The sequence below is a fragment of the Ips typographus genome, linkage group LG1, assembly GCF_016097725.1.
Source record: "Ips typographus isolate SLU linkage group LG1, UJ_Ityp_2.0, whole genome shotgun sequence".
In the NCBI taxonomy this organism is placed as follows: Eukaryota; Metazoa; Arthropoda; class Insecta; order Coleoptera; family Curculionidae; genus Ips; species Ips typographus.
This window is the reverse complement of record NC_138422.1, coordinates 28,003,055-28,021,412: the sequence shown is the minus strand read 5'-3', so window position 1 is coordinate 28,021,412 and position 18,358 is coordinate 28,003,055. Positions and strand designations below refer to the sequence as shown.

Sequence of the window (18,358 nt, the reverse complement as noted above, 5' to 3'; positions counted from 1 at the left end):
ATTCACATTTCAGTTTACCTACATTATACCGTCAGTACGGTACCGCACAAGTGCCTTAAAAGCTCGAGACTAATAAATCTCGAGCCTGGCTCGGGCGGTAATACACATTAACCATGCAGGAGATAAAGGTCTTTGGCTTTGTAATGGCCACGGCGACTCGCTCGCCAACTGAAACGAAAGCAACACAATTGTGCTGTATCACAGCAATATTTACGTCATGCAAATTCCTAGGATATTACTGTTGAACGTCGCTAACTGTATCGTGCTCTCGACGAAGAGAATGTAAGCGAGAAACGCATCCGAAAGTTCTCAATTTGTTTAGATAGCTCTGTGCCCGACTAGAAGTTTCGGTGAGAGAGAAAGAGACGAGATAGACCAGCAAACCGGTATTGTACGTTAAGGGTGTCAAATCGTCATAATAGGAACATTTTATTCAATGGTTTAAAGCCAATTCACCCTTACAACGTGGTAGGTTGTGGAGTAGGTAGTATTTCAATTTAGGTAACAAGTGGAACAAAAATATTAGTACAGGATCCCTATGGGGCGTACCCGGACCTAACAGTTGAGAAGAGAAAAAAATGAATTTTTAAAATGAGTTTCAAATTAATAAATAACTGTCAATCTTAAAATGGCTTTAGTCACCAAAATTTAAGAATTTAGATAAACCAACTTTTCATGACAGTAAATACACTGGCGCTATAAAGTATAAACACAGTGTCCTGCGACACTTTCTGGACATTTCTTAAACTTTCTGAAAAGTGGTAATACAAGACATACTACTTGATTACTTCTTGAAACAATAAACAAACATAATTTCAAACATCTCAATAAGAGTAGAAGCAAAAACTTACCACATGCACGCTGCTCTGGATACCCTCTTTCTTGTCCTTGGCCTTGGACACTCTCTTGTTTTTGCCATCAAAAAATCTCTGTTTCAGTTGCATCGTGTCCTGCAAGTTTTGCTCACACTGCCCGGTAAAGGCCTGGTCGTAACGCGGCATGCAATCCATTTGGCGCTTTCTGTAACCACCTATTCGTCTCCTCAATCTGAAAATTAGATATCAAATCAATAGAAATCAGAAGTACATGATAATAATTGTAATCATAGGGAACAAAGAAAAATTCAACAATTTGATGCATCCAGCTGGCTGGATAACTTCAAAAGTTACTGGTATCAAGACAAAGAAAAATTTTAGGATTTGTTTCCACCAGAGCAGCTGCTGGTATTTTCATAATATGTATCTTGGGATTTATCCCTGGGATCACCTTCAATAGATAATTATAATAATGTAGGTAGTTCTCAGCCTGATTTTGGTATATAGGTCAATGAATGCTACAGCTTACATTATATGAAACTTTTTTAAAATCCAAAAGCACTGTCAATAGAGATCTTTGTTTTCAAAACTTCAACTACAGAATATATTATTTGTATGAATAATAATAGAGTTTACAAATACATTTTGTAGCAAAAAGCAAACACATTCAACAGCGAAATAATAGAAACATCCCAAACACCTGCTCTTGACAAAATGGGAAAAAAACCTCTAGATCTAAAATTAAAACTTCCCTACTGACATGTGTCAGTCAGGCTGTCATCTGTCAATGTAGTTAACTGTTAAATAATGTCACTTCCCCTATACACCAGTCAGATGGTTTTTATGTCATGTAATTCTTTCTTTCACTAGTTGTACAAAAGTTGCAATTACAAACATGCAAGCTCAAATTTGTTCAGTCTGAGTTTTTTAAAGGGTTGTAGGGTTACCCGGAAGGTTACCCCAGCTTGCATAAATAATTCATTTTGGTTATTTTTGAACTCCCAGATCTTTACGTGTATGTGTATAGCAAAACGAGTGAATTGTATAATAGTGATAATTTCTTGGATAATTAAATTTCTCTTTTCGTATAATATAAATACTTTTTCTGGTATGTCTAGTAAAAGTTCTGTAAAAAAGTATTATTATCACCATCCAATCAAACCCACAGTACACAGTTTAACAAGGTGTTATCTCAAAAATGATTTTAACTCAGATTTGAATGATTCTATTATACTAACATTTAACAAGAAAATGGAAAGTAATAATTTTCAGTTTGCTCAATGTCATACAATCTAAAATCAGTGCAGTTGAGACAATTGGTGCTGGGCAAACAAGACACAGATGGAAACAATGACTGATTCTTCTTGGTTTGGTGCAGGCGGCACTGTACCTCGAAATCAAGCTGGATCTAACCTGAGTTGCTTTTTTGTGGCGCTTTCGCATCTGGTATTAAGTAATCTGTGGTTTGTTTTTTATGGTTAGCTGGTACTTTGCCTTTAAAATAACCAACTTCTCACCATTAGAAATCAAAATCTTAGACCCTTGTAGAAAAATGAACATAAGAATTATACAAATTAGTTGAAAAAAATGTGAATTTAAAGTACCGTTTTACAAAACTCTTTTAAAGAATAACCCTCGGAATAACCATACAATTATTTTAATAAAAATATTTACTATATCTGTATTATTTATCATATGACTGTCCTTAAATATGAGGTTAAGACAGTGTAAAGTACTCTGTTTTTTATTATTTATAACCTTGGACAATACTTAGAATAATCCAAAATTCCTGACCAACACCTAAAGCTAAGGAAATGCAATTGGAAATATAATAAAATTAGGAAAGACTCTGCGGAAGGCTATTGAATTTGCAATTTTACTATTTTATCAGTTATACTCTTTGGTTGACTCAGGTTTCAAATAGAAAGTTGACATTATACCTAACCTAACCTAACCTAAAATAAGTCTAATGTTATGTTCTGTCAATGTCAATCTATAATGAAGGTATGGCTGTTAGTCAAACTGTCACACTTATTAAAAGTTAACTTATATTTGACTCTATCCTAAGGTATGACAGTGCAAATAAGATAAGTACCAAGTGGTACTGCAACAATATTTACCATAACTTGTAGATAATTATCATTTTAGTACTTTTCTGGTCTTTCCCAGAGATTTTTCCCTTTGTCCTCCCCAAACCATACATAGCCAGAATATACTGATTTACTACTTAGATCAAATCTAGAGACAAGGTTTTAAAAGTCAATTTTAACATCCAGTGACAAACAGACAGTTTAAACAAGGTAATAAAAGGAAATAAAACCTTTAGTAAAACCCACAACCAATCATAATCAGCTCACCTATCCAAGACGTCTTGCTTGGGTGCAACTTCGCTGAAGAGCTGAGGAAATCCCGGGGGCTGGGGGACGACGGAGGGAAGTGTCCCACCGTCGTCGAGGCAACCCCCTGGTCCAGAGCTAGCTCGATCCAGTGTGTTGATCTGCCAGTTCGCTGTCACATAGCCGCTGGTCTCAACAGTAATGTGAGAGCATTGACATAGCACCAAATGAGTTTGTTATTAAGTGAAACTAAACACGTCCCGTACACTGTTTCAGGCCCTTGAAACTATACATACTGATTTACCATTGTAAACCGACTTTGGTGTGAATTTGGTTTGGCAGTTCACACAAGTAGTGTTGATGGTAAGTCCTAAAGTGTTTATGTCAGTGGTGTCAATTGTTTTTAAATGGGCACTAGATTTTCCTGATCTTAATAAGAGTTTTTGATTGGTTGGAAGTGGAAGTACGGCACTTCTTGACCTCCCTGAAGTTAAAAAATTAAAAGACAACAAACCCACCAATCATCACGTACACAACAATCAAGATAGTACGGGAAATCAACGTTTCGTAGTCGGTATACCACGAAATCGACAGATTTACATAATTTCGCACACACTCTCCTTTCAAACAATGGTCCGTAGGTTAAGGAATTCCGCTCTCGATCTCTCGAAAAACGGGCTTTTTCGTCACAAAAACACCAAACCCACTGTCGTCCGCTTAGCAACCGCGGCCATTTTAGATGCGTTTTAGTGCAGCCACCTGACACATGTTGGTTAGACAGAGATGTACAACGGATTTACAGTGGGAGGGAGTGAAAGCGACGTGCCCCGGGTCGCGTAAAAGTCGCGTGCTCCCGACATTTACCGATCGAGTTCTCAACACCTACTTTATACCGGGGCTCATTAATTAGGACCGTTATTTATTTATTTTCTCCAAGACGTGTAGCATTAATTCAATTCTTTTCTGCACAGTTGTAATGCCAAATTTTCAATCTAAACCTAAGCCATAACCGACATAAATGGAAGAAATGCCAAGCGTCCAAAAATCCACATCAAAAATGTAACTAATTTATCAAATCTCACCACAAGAACAGTGACGTCACAGGCAGCCATATTGATTCTTCATAAATCCGAAAGAACATTTGTTCTCATTACGGGGGTGGGTCAAATAGATCAATGACATTCTAATGTCCCCTGAGGTTTTTTTCTGGAAGCAGGCAATGCGGCAACCAGCTATACACCATAATTGGTTTAATGCTGTATGATGTATTGAATAATTTAATATAGTAATTCTTCTTTGATAAAACTTAAATTTATATAAAATAATTTTAATTTAATTTAACGTGATTTGTGAAAACAAAAACTAATAAAATACCTGAACAAACCAACATAACCTTTTAAATTATGCTCCACATTAAACCCTTATTAACATTTCAAAATAATAAATTTGGGTTCAAATTTTATTTGTTATCTCTTTAAATTCTTTATGTTCTGAACCAGGCCTCTTTCTGATTCTCAAATTTGGGCTTTCTAGTCCTTTTTCCTTGAAATTTGAACATTTCCTTCAAATTTCTCTTCTCTGCTCTATTCTATAAGTAATAAGTATTCTCTCTCTGTCACAGAAGGTACCTATCCTCTCAAAGTGTTTTTATCTATATTCAGGTTCAAATATTCAGAGAACATTAATGTTTTTTCAAAACTTTGGGGAAGCAACCAGTTAGGTTCACTTTTATGACACTTTTCAACATCAGTTCTTTCAGATCGTTGACAACGCTACAGAAATGTCTATTATTTTTCCATATATTTATTTTGTTTGCATCTTTATTTGCCTTCTGATTACTAATACTTCACCAAGTCTTCCATACTTACAGAAGTTTGTAAAGCTTCTACAATCATTTCCACAGTATTTTTGCTTCACCATCACGGCAAGAAAACGTTAGACTGTTTTACCATGGGCATTTTCAGTCAGTTCAGTTATAAGTGTTATGTAAAATAAAATTGTCATTAAGTTATAAAAGTTCTACTAATTTAGACGTTTTCTTGGTTAGAATTATAGAATTAACACACTGGGACACTCTCAGATTAACTGTTGCTTTTGACAATTTCTTACTTCTCCAGGTTTATATAGAAATTTTAAATTGTTATTAGACTTAGACATTTCAATTAATTTAATGTTTTTTTTTTTAATTTTGGCTGCATACGTTACTCATCTGTATGTGTTGCAGGTATATTACTTGGTATTTAACAAGAAAAAGACACTTACTTCTCTTAAACAAATATTTTAATAATCTTTATTCATGTAAAGGTATATGTATATCAGATTATAAAATAACACCATAAAAAGTAAATCTTATATTTATCTACGACTAGCATGGTAATTATTTATTGCATAACTTATTTTGAGTTACGTAATGAAAATTTTTATCACCCTAGTGCTGTAATAGTTGTCTTGTGGCACGTGGTAAAACACTGCAAGAGTACAGTAAAATAGTTATTTTGAGTGTATAATATTTTATGAAAAAATGACTAATTTTTATGTTGTCAGTAGAGGTAAAATATTGTTCACACACTAGTAATGTAAATAACTATTATAGTATGATAAAAGGAGCTCTCTACATTCTTTGGTATAATTATAAAACTACTTATATATTAAACTCTCAAACTTTATCCAGCAGTTTATAATTCTGCCTAAAACTATCAGTCATAGCATACGTTTCGTTACTGTAGCCCTCAAAGTTTTGAGATGGCCTCTTTTGGAATCCATAATCCTTGGAGGTGAAATCGCACTCAATTTGTTCGACGTGCTGTCGCTCGTTTTTGGCTTTCTGGTTGTGATGGTAAATCCTAGTACAAGTCAGGACCGTACTCAGCAAAACAATAAATTCGATTAGAACCATTGCCAATCCAGCACTTAGGAATGCCACGTAGTGTTGGCGGTACCATTCGTCTACTGGTTCCTCACATCCCTGAAATTATTATCTTTTTAGTTAGTTGTTCTTGTATTGGCGAATGTTAGGTTGGTTTAAGTATGGTTTTTCTAGTGGAGAAAGTGAGTTCTGTCTGAAATCGTTTATATTCAAACCAAAAAGTTCAAAAAATGTAGTGACTCTATCATCACAATTTGAAAAAATGTAACTGAAGTTCTCTTTGATTTGAACAGTCGTGTAATTTATGAACACTGTGATATTCTTACTATCAGATGCTTACAACTGTATGTCGGTAACCCTCATGAGTTTCTTTTTCTAAAGCCTGGCACAAAGTGGTGTTCACCGGTACTGGATTTAAATAAAAACGGTCTTCGTGGCGATTGTTCAGGACGCAGCAGGTTAAAGGGACAGCTAGGGGCTGTCCTAAGCCTTGCAGTCTCCATAAGGATGTGTCGTACTCGTTGGCTGAGTGAATACCGCAGCAATTGAACTGTAAGGTTAGTACAGATCTCATGTCTTTTTAATAATATGGAGAGAGGAAGAAGTGGTTCAATAATCATAAACGTAAATATTACCGAAGCTTGTGCTAAATCCACAGCTGCAGTGAGTTGATCCTGTCCAGTCACTCCATAATTTCTCTGCACTGATTTCATAAGAGCTTCAGGATCCAGACTGAATCCCATGCACTGAGGCCAAATCCAAGCTACTGCGTACAAAGAACAGATGCAGACCAAAACGCTTAGCACTATGATAAAGTACTGGAAATAAATCATTACAAACTAAATCCTTTAAGCGACTAGCAAACAAATTACAAAGGATAACAGCCAGTAATTGTGCAAGCACGAAGCCCAACATCCAAGAATTCCAGCTGCAGCTAGTGTCAATCCTAGCAGTGCTAGACCAATGGCAACGTAGTACAAATAGGGCTGGGTTAAATCGTTAAATGGTCCAACTACCAAAAGTTTGGAAAGGAGAATCCGGTCCACGTCGAACAAAACGAGCATTCCTCCCGTTACCAGCGTAAATCCACATGCCTGTTGAAATAATAAAAAAGTGTAATTATTATTAGATCATATTCAGGTATAAAAGAATATGTCATAACTAAAAATACTGAGAATCCATCCAGCTTTAAGCCAATAAATAATATCTCAAGAAACGTTACAACACAGCAAAGAGCTTATACTTAAATTCTGACTTACTTAACTTTTAAGAAAATTTGAATCAGAAAAATGTCTTAAAGCTTAGTGATGCAGGAATTTTCAAAATATTCAATTAAATTTTAATAATAAGTTGCTCATCTACATTAAAAAAGGTGCTACAAAGTGGCTGGGCTTAAATGCTGCAGTATTTTTCTGTTAATTTTTACAATGATGAGTGAAAAGTTTCCGTTATAATTTCATCAATAGTTAAGCAACTACTCTTAACCAAATTTGCTAAAATAGGTACTATAATAGTAATGAAAGCAAAACCGTTAATTAATTACGTCTTAAGCAAACCCACCATTGAAAGCAAATTGATTATTTATGGTTTGGATTAATCGCGGTCGATGTCACTATTTTGTTCATTCTTCACGTTTCTAGATTGAAGCAGATGTTGATGAAAATTCGTGTTAATAAAATCAGTTTTATAATAAACACGACAAAGCAGATAGTGTAATAATTAATCGTTTATTTAAGCAAGTAATAGTCTTCATATCAAAATATACATAATACAAATACAACGTTGTCAAGATGTGCATTAATTTTTTTCAAAAATATTAAATGTGTTAGCATTGTTGCCAAATGGCAAAAGTGAAACAAATGGAGTGTTCAAATAAAAGTCCGTTCCCTTCGTATTATTTATATTGAAAGACTAAACGGGATGTAGACGGAATTACCTCGTTATATTAAGAGAAATTGTATTTAAGTGGTGCGTTATTGTCGAGTGAGTTAATACTAGAGCGGTAGCTCTATTGTGCTGTTAGCATAGACAGAGCATAGAAATAGTAAAAGTAAAATCAGAAACAATTAAATTACAAACAATTAACGACAGATTAACTTTAACTTTTTGATCTTGAAAGAGCCCAAAATAAAAGCGTTAATAATTATTTAGTGCGGCGACAATTTTTCTATGAGAAATATTGTAGATTTTGACTCTATATTTTAGTTTTTGAAGGAAAAGTTTGAATTTTTGAGAGGCTCTCTTAAAAAAGTTTCGAGCTATTTGTCAAAAATTGCAATTCTAGCTTTGAAATTTGACATAATCAAAACATCAGGAAACACTTTATTAAAAAAAGAGTGCTACGTTGCCAACAATGTTTCTTTGAATGGATGGAAACTACATAAGAAATAAACGTCAAAGTGTCATATTATAAACTATGGTTGAGAAGTGCCCCCTAGCGGAGCGAGCACTCCAAAACACAGTTTTTTCAAGTTTAATTAATAAACCAACACAAACACAATCTAAACTTATGACGGTATCTGTAAAACTATGCAAAATAAAACAAAAGTCCAGATTTTTTTCACCCTTGTACGCTTGAAAAAATAGTAGTCCTGTAAACTCTACTGATAATGTCGGAAAAGTTCCATTACTTATTATTATTTATTTAATAAAAACACGTAACAAAGATAAAAATAAATTAACCTTATTTAGATAGAAATAGTCTAATTAACGGTATACCTACTGGATGAAGGTATGCATTAGTGTTATCAGTATTGTTTTCAGCATTTAAGTGAACTGTATAATTTTCTTATCCAAATGTAAATACAAAGTTTACCACCGAAACATTTTTTTTTAAATTTGTAACGTTTTAAATGTAATTAAGTAGTGAGTAATTAAACGTAACTTAAAACAATCACAACGATTTACATCAAATTTCACGTAATTTCCGTTTCTCTACCAAATGACTTTATCTTAAAAGATTTTCATCTAATTGCAACGTTTTTAATTATTGACTTACCAGCAGAAAAAAATTCCCCACGGCCAATATAACTTTACTCCCAATCAAATTGATCCCGGTCATTTCACTACTAAAGCAAACAAATCCACCTATAAGACATCTAAACTGATCATGGTTTGGCACATTGCGAGTCGACTATGACCTTAGGACACTATACAGTAATTCCAGTTGACTTCGTTTGATCCAATCAACGTGTTGTACCTTAATTTAAAACGACCGCGTACAGTGCCAAGAGATTCTGTACTAACAATTGCGACGAACCAAACAATAGAAGATTGTTTAAAATCGTTTCGGAACGGAAGGAAGTAACAATTAGCGCGATGATGGGGGGTTTTTCGAGGTTCCGTAGTGGGTTCATATTATGCAGGTGATTGAATGTTGACCACCTGTGCTTCCAAATTCGTTTCATATTATATGAATAAATCGTTTATTGAAATTATTACTTTTTAAGTTTGATGCACTCAGGAGTGGATATCAGTATCAAGAAGTTGTGCCAAATCTTTGAGTTACTCTAAACGTGTTAAGTAGCTTGATTTGATCCTAAAGAGTCAGTCTAATCCAGAACAGATACCAAAAGACCAATGTAGGACTATCCTATTATCATCCCAAACTGTCTCATTAGGATTCAATTGGGATCATCTGAGGATATCATGGGACAAAGTGGGACGTCCGTAGGATCAATTTACGTCCCATTTAATTGCCCTAAGCATGATCAGGGGACGTCAGATTGTTTACTGGGGCATGGTGGAGAGTTAAATTTTAACATCATTACGGTTTTGGGTCTTGTAACTTTATAAAAGAAGATATCTTATTAGCTTCAGATCATATTAACATTGTAAAAAATGTAAGTAAATCATCTTCAGTATACTTCTCAGTTAAATAAAGCGTCCTAAAAATGGTTTCCTACGTTAACTCAATTAAAAACAGGACAATACATTGTATCCCAAATTGATTATATACTCTGTGAGTATATGTGAAGAGTCAATAATTCACCATTTGATAGCCAATCAAAAAATAAGTTGACTTGCATTGTGTCAATTTTCTGAAAAACGTTTCCTAAAGAAGAAACAGTCCTCCAAATTTCCATTTAAAAAATCGTTTTATAGTTTAAAACTGAACATTCAAGACTTGTGAAAGTCTAAATTTGTACTGAATAGTCTAAAAACTTTTTTACTACTAGGAATGGTCTTATGATTCGCTTTCTCAGACTGCCATCCTGGTTGAGTGTCTGAAACTGGCATTCAAGAACTAAAAAAAGTCCGGAAATCAAAACAAAGATTGCATTGTGCATGAAACTCATTTTTTACTACTAAAAATAGTATAAAAGTTGACTTTTAATGCTAGAACGGACCTTACTAGGACTAAAGAGAGTCCAAAAATATATTTTCAAGACTTTAGTTGGTGTACAACTGAATTTTCTGGACTGGACAACAAGTCCAGAAGTAAATTAAATTTTCGGACTATTTTATTTCTAAAAATTAGTTTTCCAGACTATTATTGCAGCATTTGGTACCAAAATTTTTTACTTTTATTACTGAAGAAACTTGACTTTTGGAAATAGTCTTAAACTCGATTTTTCAGTCTTAGAAAGCACTAAAAACAGTCTGAATTTCTTAGAGGTGCTACAATTTATTGCACCTATGAGTGTAGAAGTCAATTTAATAGTGAAGAAGCTTGAAATAACATTTTCAAGACTATGGTCAGTGGACAAACTGGTTTTTAGGCCTGATAAGTCAAAAACTTTGTAAAGATAGTCTTGAAACTCGATTTGAGGCACTGAAAACAGCTTTAAAACACTAAAAACAGTCTAGTTTATTAATAAATACCCGAATTTTTAGCAGAGGTGTCTAGAAGTCGATTTAATAGTGACAAAGCTTCGAATGCCATTTTAAGTCTATGAAGAATGTAAAAATTGTTTGTTAAGTTTGCTATGTCAATAACTTGGTGAAGATAGTCTTGAAACTCGATTTTCCAAGCTGAAAGCAGTTTTGAAGCACTAAAAATAGTCCAGAGTTCGAAGAAAATCAAAAGCAAAGTAAAAAGCACGAAAAGTTAGTTTTCAAGACAATTTTCATGAATCTAATGTCAATGTCCTGCATCTAAGACTATTTTCAAGACTAAAATATTGAAATTTGTCTTCAAATTATGAAAACTTACTTCAAAGGCAAATTTTAAGCTTCTGATGTCACTTTTCATTAGTTCAGTTACATTTTGGGGTTCAAGTCAATTTTTAAGGTTTAAATGTATGAATTTGTAGTAACAAATTCTTGAAAATGTACTTAGTTTTTATGTCTACAAGTCAATTTTCAGTATTAAAGTCTCTCGATTTGCATGAAAAGTCTTTCAGTTTGTCTGGAAACTATGAAAACTGGCTACAATAATATTTTTTAAACTTCCGTTTCCAAGACAATTTTTAAGTTGGGTTGGGTTAGTTTTGGGTCTTTGACCGTAATAACGTGTAATAAAGTGCTTGTTCTAAATTTGATCAATATTGCTCCAACGGTCTGACAGTTATGACAAAAAAAACGATTTTTTAAACAGAAATTTGAAGGACTGTATTTTCCTTACGAAGCACTTTTCAGGAAAATGTTATAATGAATGTCAACTTATTTTTTAATTGGCTATGGATTGGTGAATTATTGACGTTTAAAAGTGGACCACCCTGTATATGCGCAATACTTCAGGATATGGAGTTCGTCTAAAAAAGTTTATATTAACTTATCCTCCAAAAAGGGTGGCATTTTAGACACAGGTTACTGTTACTTGTTATAACGTTTTTTTCTAAAAGTTGATTTTTCTCGAAAACAATTAACTTATCAGCTTTTTTAGAAAACATTGGTGGTTTAGCTATAACTAAATGTTTAAAATATCGTTTTCCAATTCCTCTGACGTCTCTTCAATTTTCCGGACAACGACCAAAAGTAATTCAATGTAACTGTTTTTCCAAGACAGTCTGTTGATGTGACCTGAAAGAAATATAAAAAACGTAAAAATCTATGTTTTCTTCCTTCCTTCTTTCCGATGAAAATGCAGTTAATATGGCGTATTTACAGCTAAAAACTTACTACTTAAAAATTAAAACAACTGATAAAATTGTAATGTGTGTTTCTCAATATGTGCCACTTTTTACATTTTTTTTATTAGGTTTTTCGGTGTTTGGATTTGAAACCAAGACTTATGTTGCTGCCAAGTTGTCCAGAGGCACTTTAAAAACAGCTTATTTTACATATGGACATTTTTCAGCTGTCAGAATATGGAAATAAAGAATTCACTAAGTTCTCTGAAATTTACTTTCTGCTGGAAAGCATAACTTTATACAAAAAAGTCAAACCCGAGCTAGATCCGAGTAGAAGGAGTTTAGAATAGTTAATAGAAGCTGATGTTTTAGTGTATTTGATATATCAGGCTATAAAAAGATCAATTACATTTGTGTCGAATAGCTCTTTTTTCAATTTTCGTTTAGAAGTGGCACGACAAAATTTAAGAATAATGAAAAATTCTAACAAAAAAGAAAAATGTTAGTAAAGAAAATAAATACCTTATACAAAGCGATTATTGAATACTCTTCTAAAAGTCAAGTTTTCCTAAAGATAGAAAAAACTTTCAGTTAAAAAGGTAACCAACATTTCTTCTGGCAAAATTTGTTTTACAAATTCTGACATACTTTGATAATATCGATAAATAACGTAAAAAAAAACAACCACGTACAAACTAGTTGTACTTATTCCTAACTTAGAAACAAAATAGAACAATCGCTGATACATAGTTGACTACTTATAAAGATACTAAGGACACGAGTCGGTATAAGTTCCCTGATAAACAGAGAACCAGCTTAAACCGTGGTGGGTGTCGAATCGGAAAAAGCTGGTGCAATGTCAATAAAAGAACCAATTTTCTTAGCGTTTTTCCTCATCGTTTCCTGTTGTTTCCATCTGGTGCTAAGCCAAGAAGATGACTCGGAACCATCCTTCGATGAACGGTTAAGTAAGTTTTTGCTATTTCAAGTTAATACGTTTACTGCTGTTCGATTTCCTTTCACGTATTTTATATCGCGTTAGGTAATTGATTACTTAGCATTAAACGGGAAATATTATTATTATTTAAAAGTGAAACAGAAGCCTGACTCAGGGTAATTAGTTCTTATTGCAGTTATAATAATTACTACCTGAATGTTAGGAATTGTTATTATTGCGATTCTGCATAGGTGGATGCACTTGTAATTATATTACCTGATGGGAAAAGGGATTGTTACCGTAAGAACAGGAAATGTTTGTAATTTTAATTAAAAAATGACTTTAAATGAAACATGTGTTATTGCCTTAATAGTTTTCAACTAATTAAGTATGTAGCCAGTTTCACTTTTACCAAATATCTAACAGTTTTCAAGGCTGTCATAAAGGACTTTCAGTTGTTTGAGATAATTAGTAACATCATTAAAAACTCCTTCCTTAAAGCAGTCTGAACAATTTGGACACATTTAAAATGTATGTTTACTGCGATATATGATCATTACCCAATTTAGATCTTTAAAAACGTCGTCTTCAGTTTTTGCCATTCAAAGTTCTTTCAATACTTTTAGTTACAAATCTCGTTAAGTAATTAAAAAATAACTTATTTTCACATTTTAAACTTCTCTTCAGATTGTTTTTCTGTTTAGTACAGGTTTTAAAAATGTAACCTTAAAAGGAATTTTGAAGTATAATTTTGTCTGTTTTTTCAAAACAAATTTCTTTCAAGAGAAGAGTACCTATTTACTTTTATCATCTTTAAATTAATAATAACGTCTTTATCAACGAGATTTTAAAAACACTAATTATAAGCTATAAAAGTGATCTTGTAGCAATTTATTAATACGGTGTATCTTCGTGTAATAACATAAACACAATTTTGTCCAGGTTTTTCACAGGATATGTTTGATAAAAATGTGTTAAAACAATAATTTTAGAAACTCTTGAAAAGCAGTTTGCAGAACGTCTCAAGCTGAACCCTTATCAACCCATGAACATATCAGTACTAAAATCACTTCTATCTGACTTGGGGATTATGAACGAAATACGCAACGTAATTGGAGATCGAGTTATATGTGGTGCGTGTCAAGCACTAGTGCGAAACTTGCAGTTGAGGGCCACCACAGTGGAAGTTGTCGGTACGGCCCTGTGCAGCCTGTACTACTCTCTGGCCACGTTGACTTTTAGTGATTTTTGTAGAGAAGTTGTTCGAATTAATAAAGTAAGTTATCATTGGTGTTTTGCCATACTGAAAACTAGATTAAACTTGTTTTTAGCCAATTTTAGAATACATTATTAGAGAAAGTGACATACTGAGTCCGGAGTATGCGTGCTCAGTTCTACTGCAAAACGAAAATTGTTACTACAGCAGTCCGGCCCTGAATTGGAGGATTGATATTCCGCAAGGAGGCCCTGCTGCTAATTCACAAGTTTGAAAACGTACCTTTTAATAATATTAATCCAAAACTGAACTAGATATTATATAAGGTTACAAGGCAGCCAGAATCTACCAAACGACCTATTAAAATACTACATCTTTCCGATTTCCACGTTTCTTTGGACTATAAAATTGGAGCGGTGTCCGACTGCGGATATCCGGTATGTTGCAAAGAAAATTTAGGTAGTTTCCTAAAACCTGGCAATGCTGGAGCTTGGGGCGACTACAACTGCGATATACCTCCATGGCTGATGGGAAGTACTTTTAACTTTATTAACCATACTCATACGGTAAGAAGCACGCAGCAATGTTGAATCGCATAGCAATAAGCTATAGTTTTTCAATTTCTAGGATATTAATCTCATTTATTTTACGGGCGATATCATTGATCACACCATTTGGAAAGCATCCAAAAAGGACAACGCCGACCAAATCGCATCGACTTTAAAGTTGTTGGGGGACTCATTTAGCAATATTTCTGTTCTACCAGCAATTGGAAATCACGAGTCAGCACCGTTGAATGTGTAATATCTATTCCACATTAAAAATACGTATATTAAAAAGTGATTTCTAGGTTTGCCCCACCAGAAATAAGAAATGAGGCTTTTTCCCAAGACTGGCTGTATGGACTGAACTCTGAATTGCTCAAACGATGGATACCAGAAGAAAGTGTCGGTACCATTAACAGTCAAGGATATTACTCCATTTTGGTGAATTACAGATTGAGAGTCATTGTATTGAATAACAACGTCTGCTATATTTACAATTGGTAAGAAAAATTTGAATTAAAAATACTCTTTAATAATATCATTCAATGTAGTTCATCATTACAACTCAATAATTGATCCCAATATGCTTGAGTCCGCTTTACCTTATTAATCCTAATTTTTTGAAAACAAAAAACAGCACAACTTTGGCTTTGTTAAAAATTAGCATACAGACCACTAATAAAACCACAGTGAATTGCTTTTAGGTGGCTGCTATACGACACATTATTCCTTCAAGAACAATTGGAATTTCTCAAAAAAGAACTGCTAGAAGCAGAAAGTCGCGACCAATACGTTCACATTGTTTCCCACGTGTTCCCTGGAAATAAAGAATGCATTGAACCTTGGGAGGTGAATTACAATTCTTTGATCACCAGGTATTTTAACACCAAAAGTATCGATTCCCAGTCTAAAAAAAATTGGATTTTCAGGTTTGCGCACATTATTAAAGGCCAGTTTTTCGGCCATACCCACACTGACGGTTTGAAAGTTTTCTACAGCAAAATCGACGATACGCCCAACAATGTTGGCTACAATGGAGCTAGTTTGACTCCGTTTCTAAAGTACAATCCAAATTACAAGATTGTGAACGTGGATCCGGACACATTTGTAAAGTTTTGTATAAAATGTATAACACTTTATTCATGCAGTGTGTTTAGGACATTCTTGACATAGAAACATACTATTTCAATTTAACCGAAGCAAACTTGTATCCCGATCGTACGCCTAGATGGAAACTCCTTTACTCTATGAAGGAGGCCTATCAGTTTGATGCGCTAACACCCAGAAATTTCGATTCTCTGGCCAGAAGACTGGTCCGTAATGACAGTTTGCTTTATCAGTACTGGAGGTAAGTTGTAACACTTTAACTGTATATTGGGCCACACTGTAACTTTTGCAGATATTACGTCAGAGATGGTGATGCTTCACTAGCTGAAGGTTGCGACCAGGAATGTAAAATCGGCTTGATTACTGATATAACTAGGACAGAGTCGATGTCTTGATAGGTTTGCGCATAATAAATACAAGGAAAGAAATAAAAAGCTATTTTATTAAGAATCTGTAATAACTATCCCAACAAAATTACAATATATACATAATACTTTTTAGGACCTTTTATATCGGTTCCCACTTCACCGGCTCCACTCTGATAATTTGCTCCTTGCTAAGACTATCTAACATGGACATCTTTAAAAAAATAATGAACAATAAAATATATAATAATGACATGAAATACTTACATGTTTCCTAACATGTCTGACAAATGACTCAATATCATGAGGTGATGCGTAACTTCTCTGGTACATTCGCCTCCAGATGGCGCCAGCCAACACTACATCGTCTGACTGTAAGCCCTCGTCATAGGCAATGAAAGCTGCTTGTAGCTGTTCGGATAATTCTTGGATCTGTGCGCGCGTAGCTGCCGGATTAGCTTCCTAAAACTCGGAGTTGCAGACAAAAATGGTTTGGTTTTATTTCTCAGATTAAAATTACTCCAAGTTTTTTAGTACGTTTGGCAACATCCGTCCATAAAGCTTCCACTAGAGAGTTGCGCAACAATTGGCCCTCTTTGCCTTCGGCCATCGCTCGAGCGGATAACATCCAAATGTGCAATTCCGTGATTACAAACCAAGAATAGAATGTGTCTGGCAATTCGTGTTTTTCCATTATGTCTATGTAATCAAGACCATCCGCTATGGTTTCATATAGTAAATAACCTGATCCTTTTATTTTCTGCCAAAAGTTTATTGTTTAGTTTAGAATTTCAAAGAGAAGAGTGTTTGTTTTTACAAACAATCTGTGGTAGTATGAAAGAATGAACATAGAATTAAAAGAAAATCAAAGGGAATATTCCAAAAACTTATAAGCAGTATATTAGCCTTTCAAGTTAAAATCACAGCGCCATTTGAACTAAAATCAGGCATTAGTAACCTGTTATAAATAATATCAATAGCACACTGTCACTTATATTTACCAAACCAGTGCTAAATTCCTAACCAAAATAAAGATAAACACACAGAGAAAATAAGGGCTAGAATGCCCTAAAATTGACCACCAGAGGGCATATCTCATATCTTGAAACGAGTTTTAGAAAAATGCTAACCATAAGACAAGAATAATTGAAAATGAAAGAAACCCAGAAAATGGTCATGACAATGCTTACTAATTACAACATATTATACAATGTAGAAAACAAGCAATTTAAGAAAAAAAGTAAAAATAACATGAAATCTATTGGGAAAAGACAATTTTAAGCAAAAAATGGAAAAACTGAAAATGATTTCAATATTCTCAAAGGAAATAGCTATTAAGAAATAACCACAAGTACACTTCCAAAGTGAAGAATGTAGTTTAAAGCAAATTTTATACTTCTTCTTTTCAGTTTACTACTCTTTATGAAGAATCTAAATGTGCTAGGCTGCTAAAATTAAATCAGAGCTTCTTTTAAGCATAATTTTACTAATTCAAGTGTAACTTAACCATTCCCAATGTTCATAAGCATTGCATTATATTTTAAGCTTAGTTTTGACTGTGACAGTATACAAAGTGTAACAGGACAAAAAACATCAACCAGTAAACAGGAGAGTATACAAAGGAAAGGTTTTGAGGTTTGAAAACATAATAATGTTGAAAAAGTTGTGCTACAATTCTACTGGCTGACCTACTGGAAGAGTCAGTTTATATGCTGGAATATACTTACCACATAATCCACATTAATGAACGGCACTTTCCTCAGTATTCTTTTAACTAAGCTCTCATCTTTTTGAGGTGTTTTAACTTCAACAGTCGAAATCAATCTACAATTACTATTTACTGCATCCAGTGTGGATGGTAAGGCAGGATGCCTTGTAATGCATCCGTTTGGATTTAAAGCGTTCAAAACCATCTGAAACTGAAATTACCTTATAAACCACCTTATAAGAGGAATTTTAAGACAACTCACCCGTTTTTGGCACAGTACTCTGTGAAACCTGGGTATGTTCATTATTTAGTTACGCTAATTTTGTTAGTCAATTAAGACCCACACAATTGTAACTAGTTTATAATGATATGTTAATAATTAATAGTTATTTTTTAATTAAAATTATATTTTAAAAATTCTAATAATTACATAACCTCTAAAAGCATGA

At 33.8% G+C, this 18,358-nt stretch overlaps 5 protein-coding genes across 10 annotated transcripts in view; 2 read left to right on the top strand and 3 right to left on the bottom strand.

Annotated features, from left to right (window-relative positions):
- The window catches only part of mam (neurogenic protein mastermind), a 37,034-nt gene extending 33,106 nt beyond the window's left edge, over positions 1-3,928 (bottom strand). The window contains exons 1-3 of one of the 3 annotated variants that reach the window (XM_081995661.1): positions 3,684-3,927; positions 3,173-3,635; positions 852-1,047 (exon numbers count right to left, since the gene is read on the bottom strand). In XM_081995661.1, the coding sequence (XP_081851787.1) occupies positions 852-1,010 (159 nt within the window). In that variant the 5' untranslated portion in view covers positions 1,011-1,047; positions 3,173-3,635; positions 3,684-3,927. Of the gene's footprint in view, positions 1-851; positions 1,048-3,172 lie in introns of all 3 variants that reach the window. The other 2 variants (XM_081995663.1, XM_081995664.1) reach the window with 2 other exon arrangements.
- LOC145740251 (sphingomyelin phosphodiesterase 1-like) overlaps positions 1-16,270 on the top strand; it is a 27,129-nt gene extending 10,859 nt beyond the window's left edge. Inside the window, exons 1-10 of one of the 3 annotated variants that reach the window (XM_081995679.1) lie at positions 12,759-12,999; positions 13,961-14,244; positions 14,300-14,452; positions 14,499-14,750; positions 14,812-14,984; positions 15,035-15,229; positions 15,434-15,604; positions 15,659-15,836; positions 15,887-16,077; positions 16,129-16,270. In XM_081995679.1, coding sequence (XP_081851805.1) covers positions 12,888-12,999; positions 13,961-14,244; positions 14,300-14,452; positions 14,499-14,750; positions 14,812-14,984; positions 15,035-15,229; positions 15,434-15,604; positions 15,659-15,836; positions 15,887-16,077; positions 16,129-16,231 — 1,812 coding nt within the window. In that variant the 5' untranslated portion in view covers positions 12,759-12,887 and the 3' untranslated portion in view covers positions 16,232-16,270. Of the gene's footprint in view, positions 1-12,758; positions 13,000-13,960; positions 14,245-14,299; positions 14,453-14,498; positions 14,751-14,811; positions 14,985-15,034; positions 15,230-15,433; positions 15,605-15,658; positions 15,837-15,886; positions 16,078-16,128 lie in introns of those variants that run through there. The other 2 variants (XM_081995680.1, XM_081995681.1) reach the window with 2 other exon arrangements.
- Positions 1-18,358, top strand: part of mus301 (mutagen-sensitive 301) — a 178,741-nt gene that overhangs the window by 92,537 nt on the left and 67,846 nt on the right. The window lies entirely within an intron of this gene.
- Positions 5,414-9,267, bottom strand: Tsp68C (Tetraspanin 68C). The gene is made up of 5 exons (XM_081980267.1): positions 9,016-9,267; positions 6,890-7,111; positions 6,653-6,835; positions 6,358-6,567; positions 5,414-6,116 (listed from the first exon to the last, which is right to left on the bottom strand). Exons 1-5 carry the CDS (start codon positions 9,076-9,078, stop codon positions 5,808-5,810), a joined length of 987 nt encoding a protein of 328 aa, XP_081836393.1. The 5' UTR covers positions 9,079-9,267; the 3' UTR covers positions 5,414-5,807.
- Positions 16,261-18,358, bottom strand: Uqcc1 (Ubiquinol-cytochrome c reductase complex assembly factor 1). 2 transcript variants are annotated; one of them, XM_081995699.1, is made up of 5 exons: positions 18,172-18,358; positions 17,929-18,114; positions 16,722-16,961; positions 16,469-16,663; positions 16,261-16,415 (listed from the first exon to the last, which is right to left on the bottom strand). In XM_081995699.1, exons 1-5 carry the CDS (start codon positions 18,211-18,213, stop codon positions 16,344-16,346), a joined length of 735 nt encoding a protein of 244 aa, XP_081851825.1. In that variant the 5' UTR covers positions 18,214-18,358; the 3' UTR covers positions 16,261-16,343. The 2 variants fall into 2 exon arrangements, with proteins under 2 accessions (XP_081851825.1, XP_081851824.1); XM_081995698.1 differs by having other exon boundaries at positions 17,929-18,120; positions 18,172-18,356.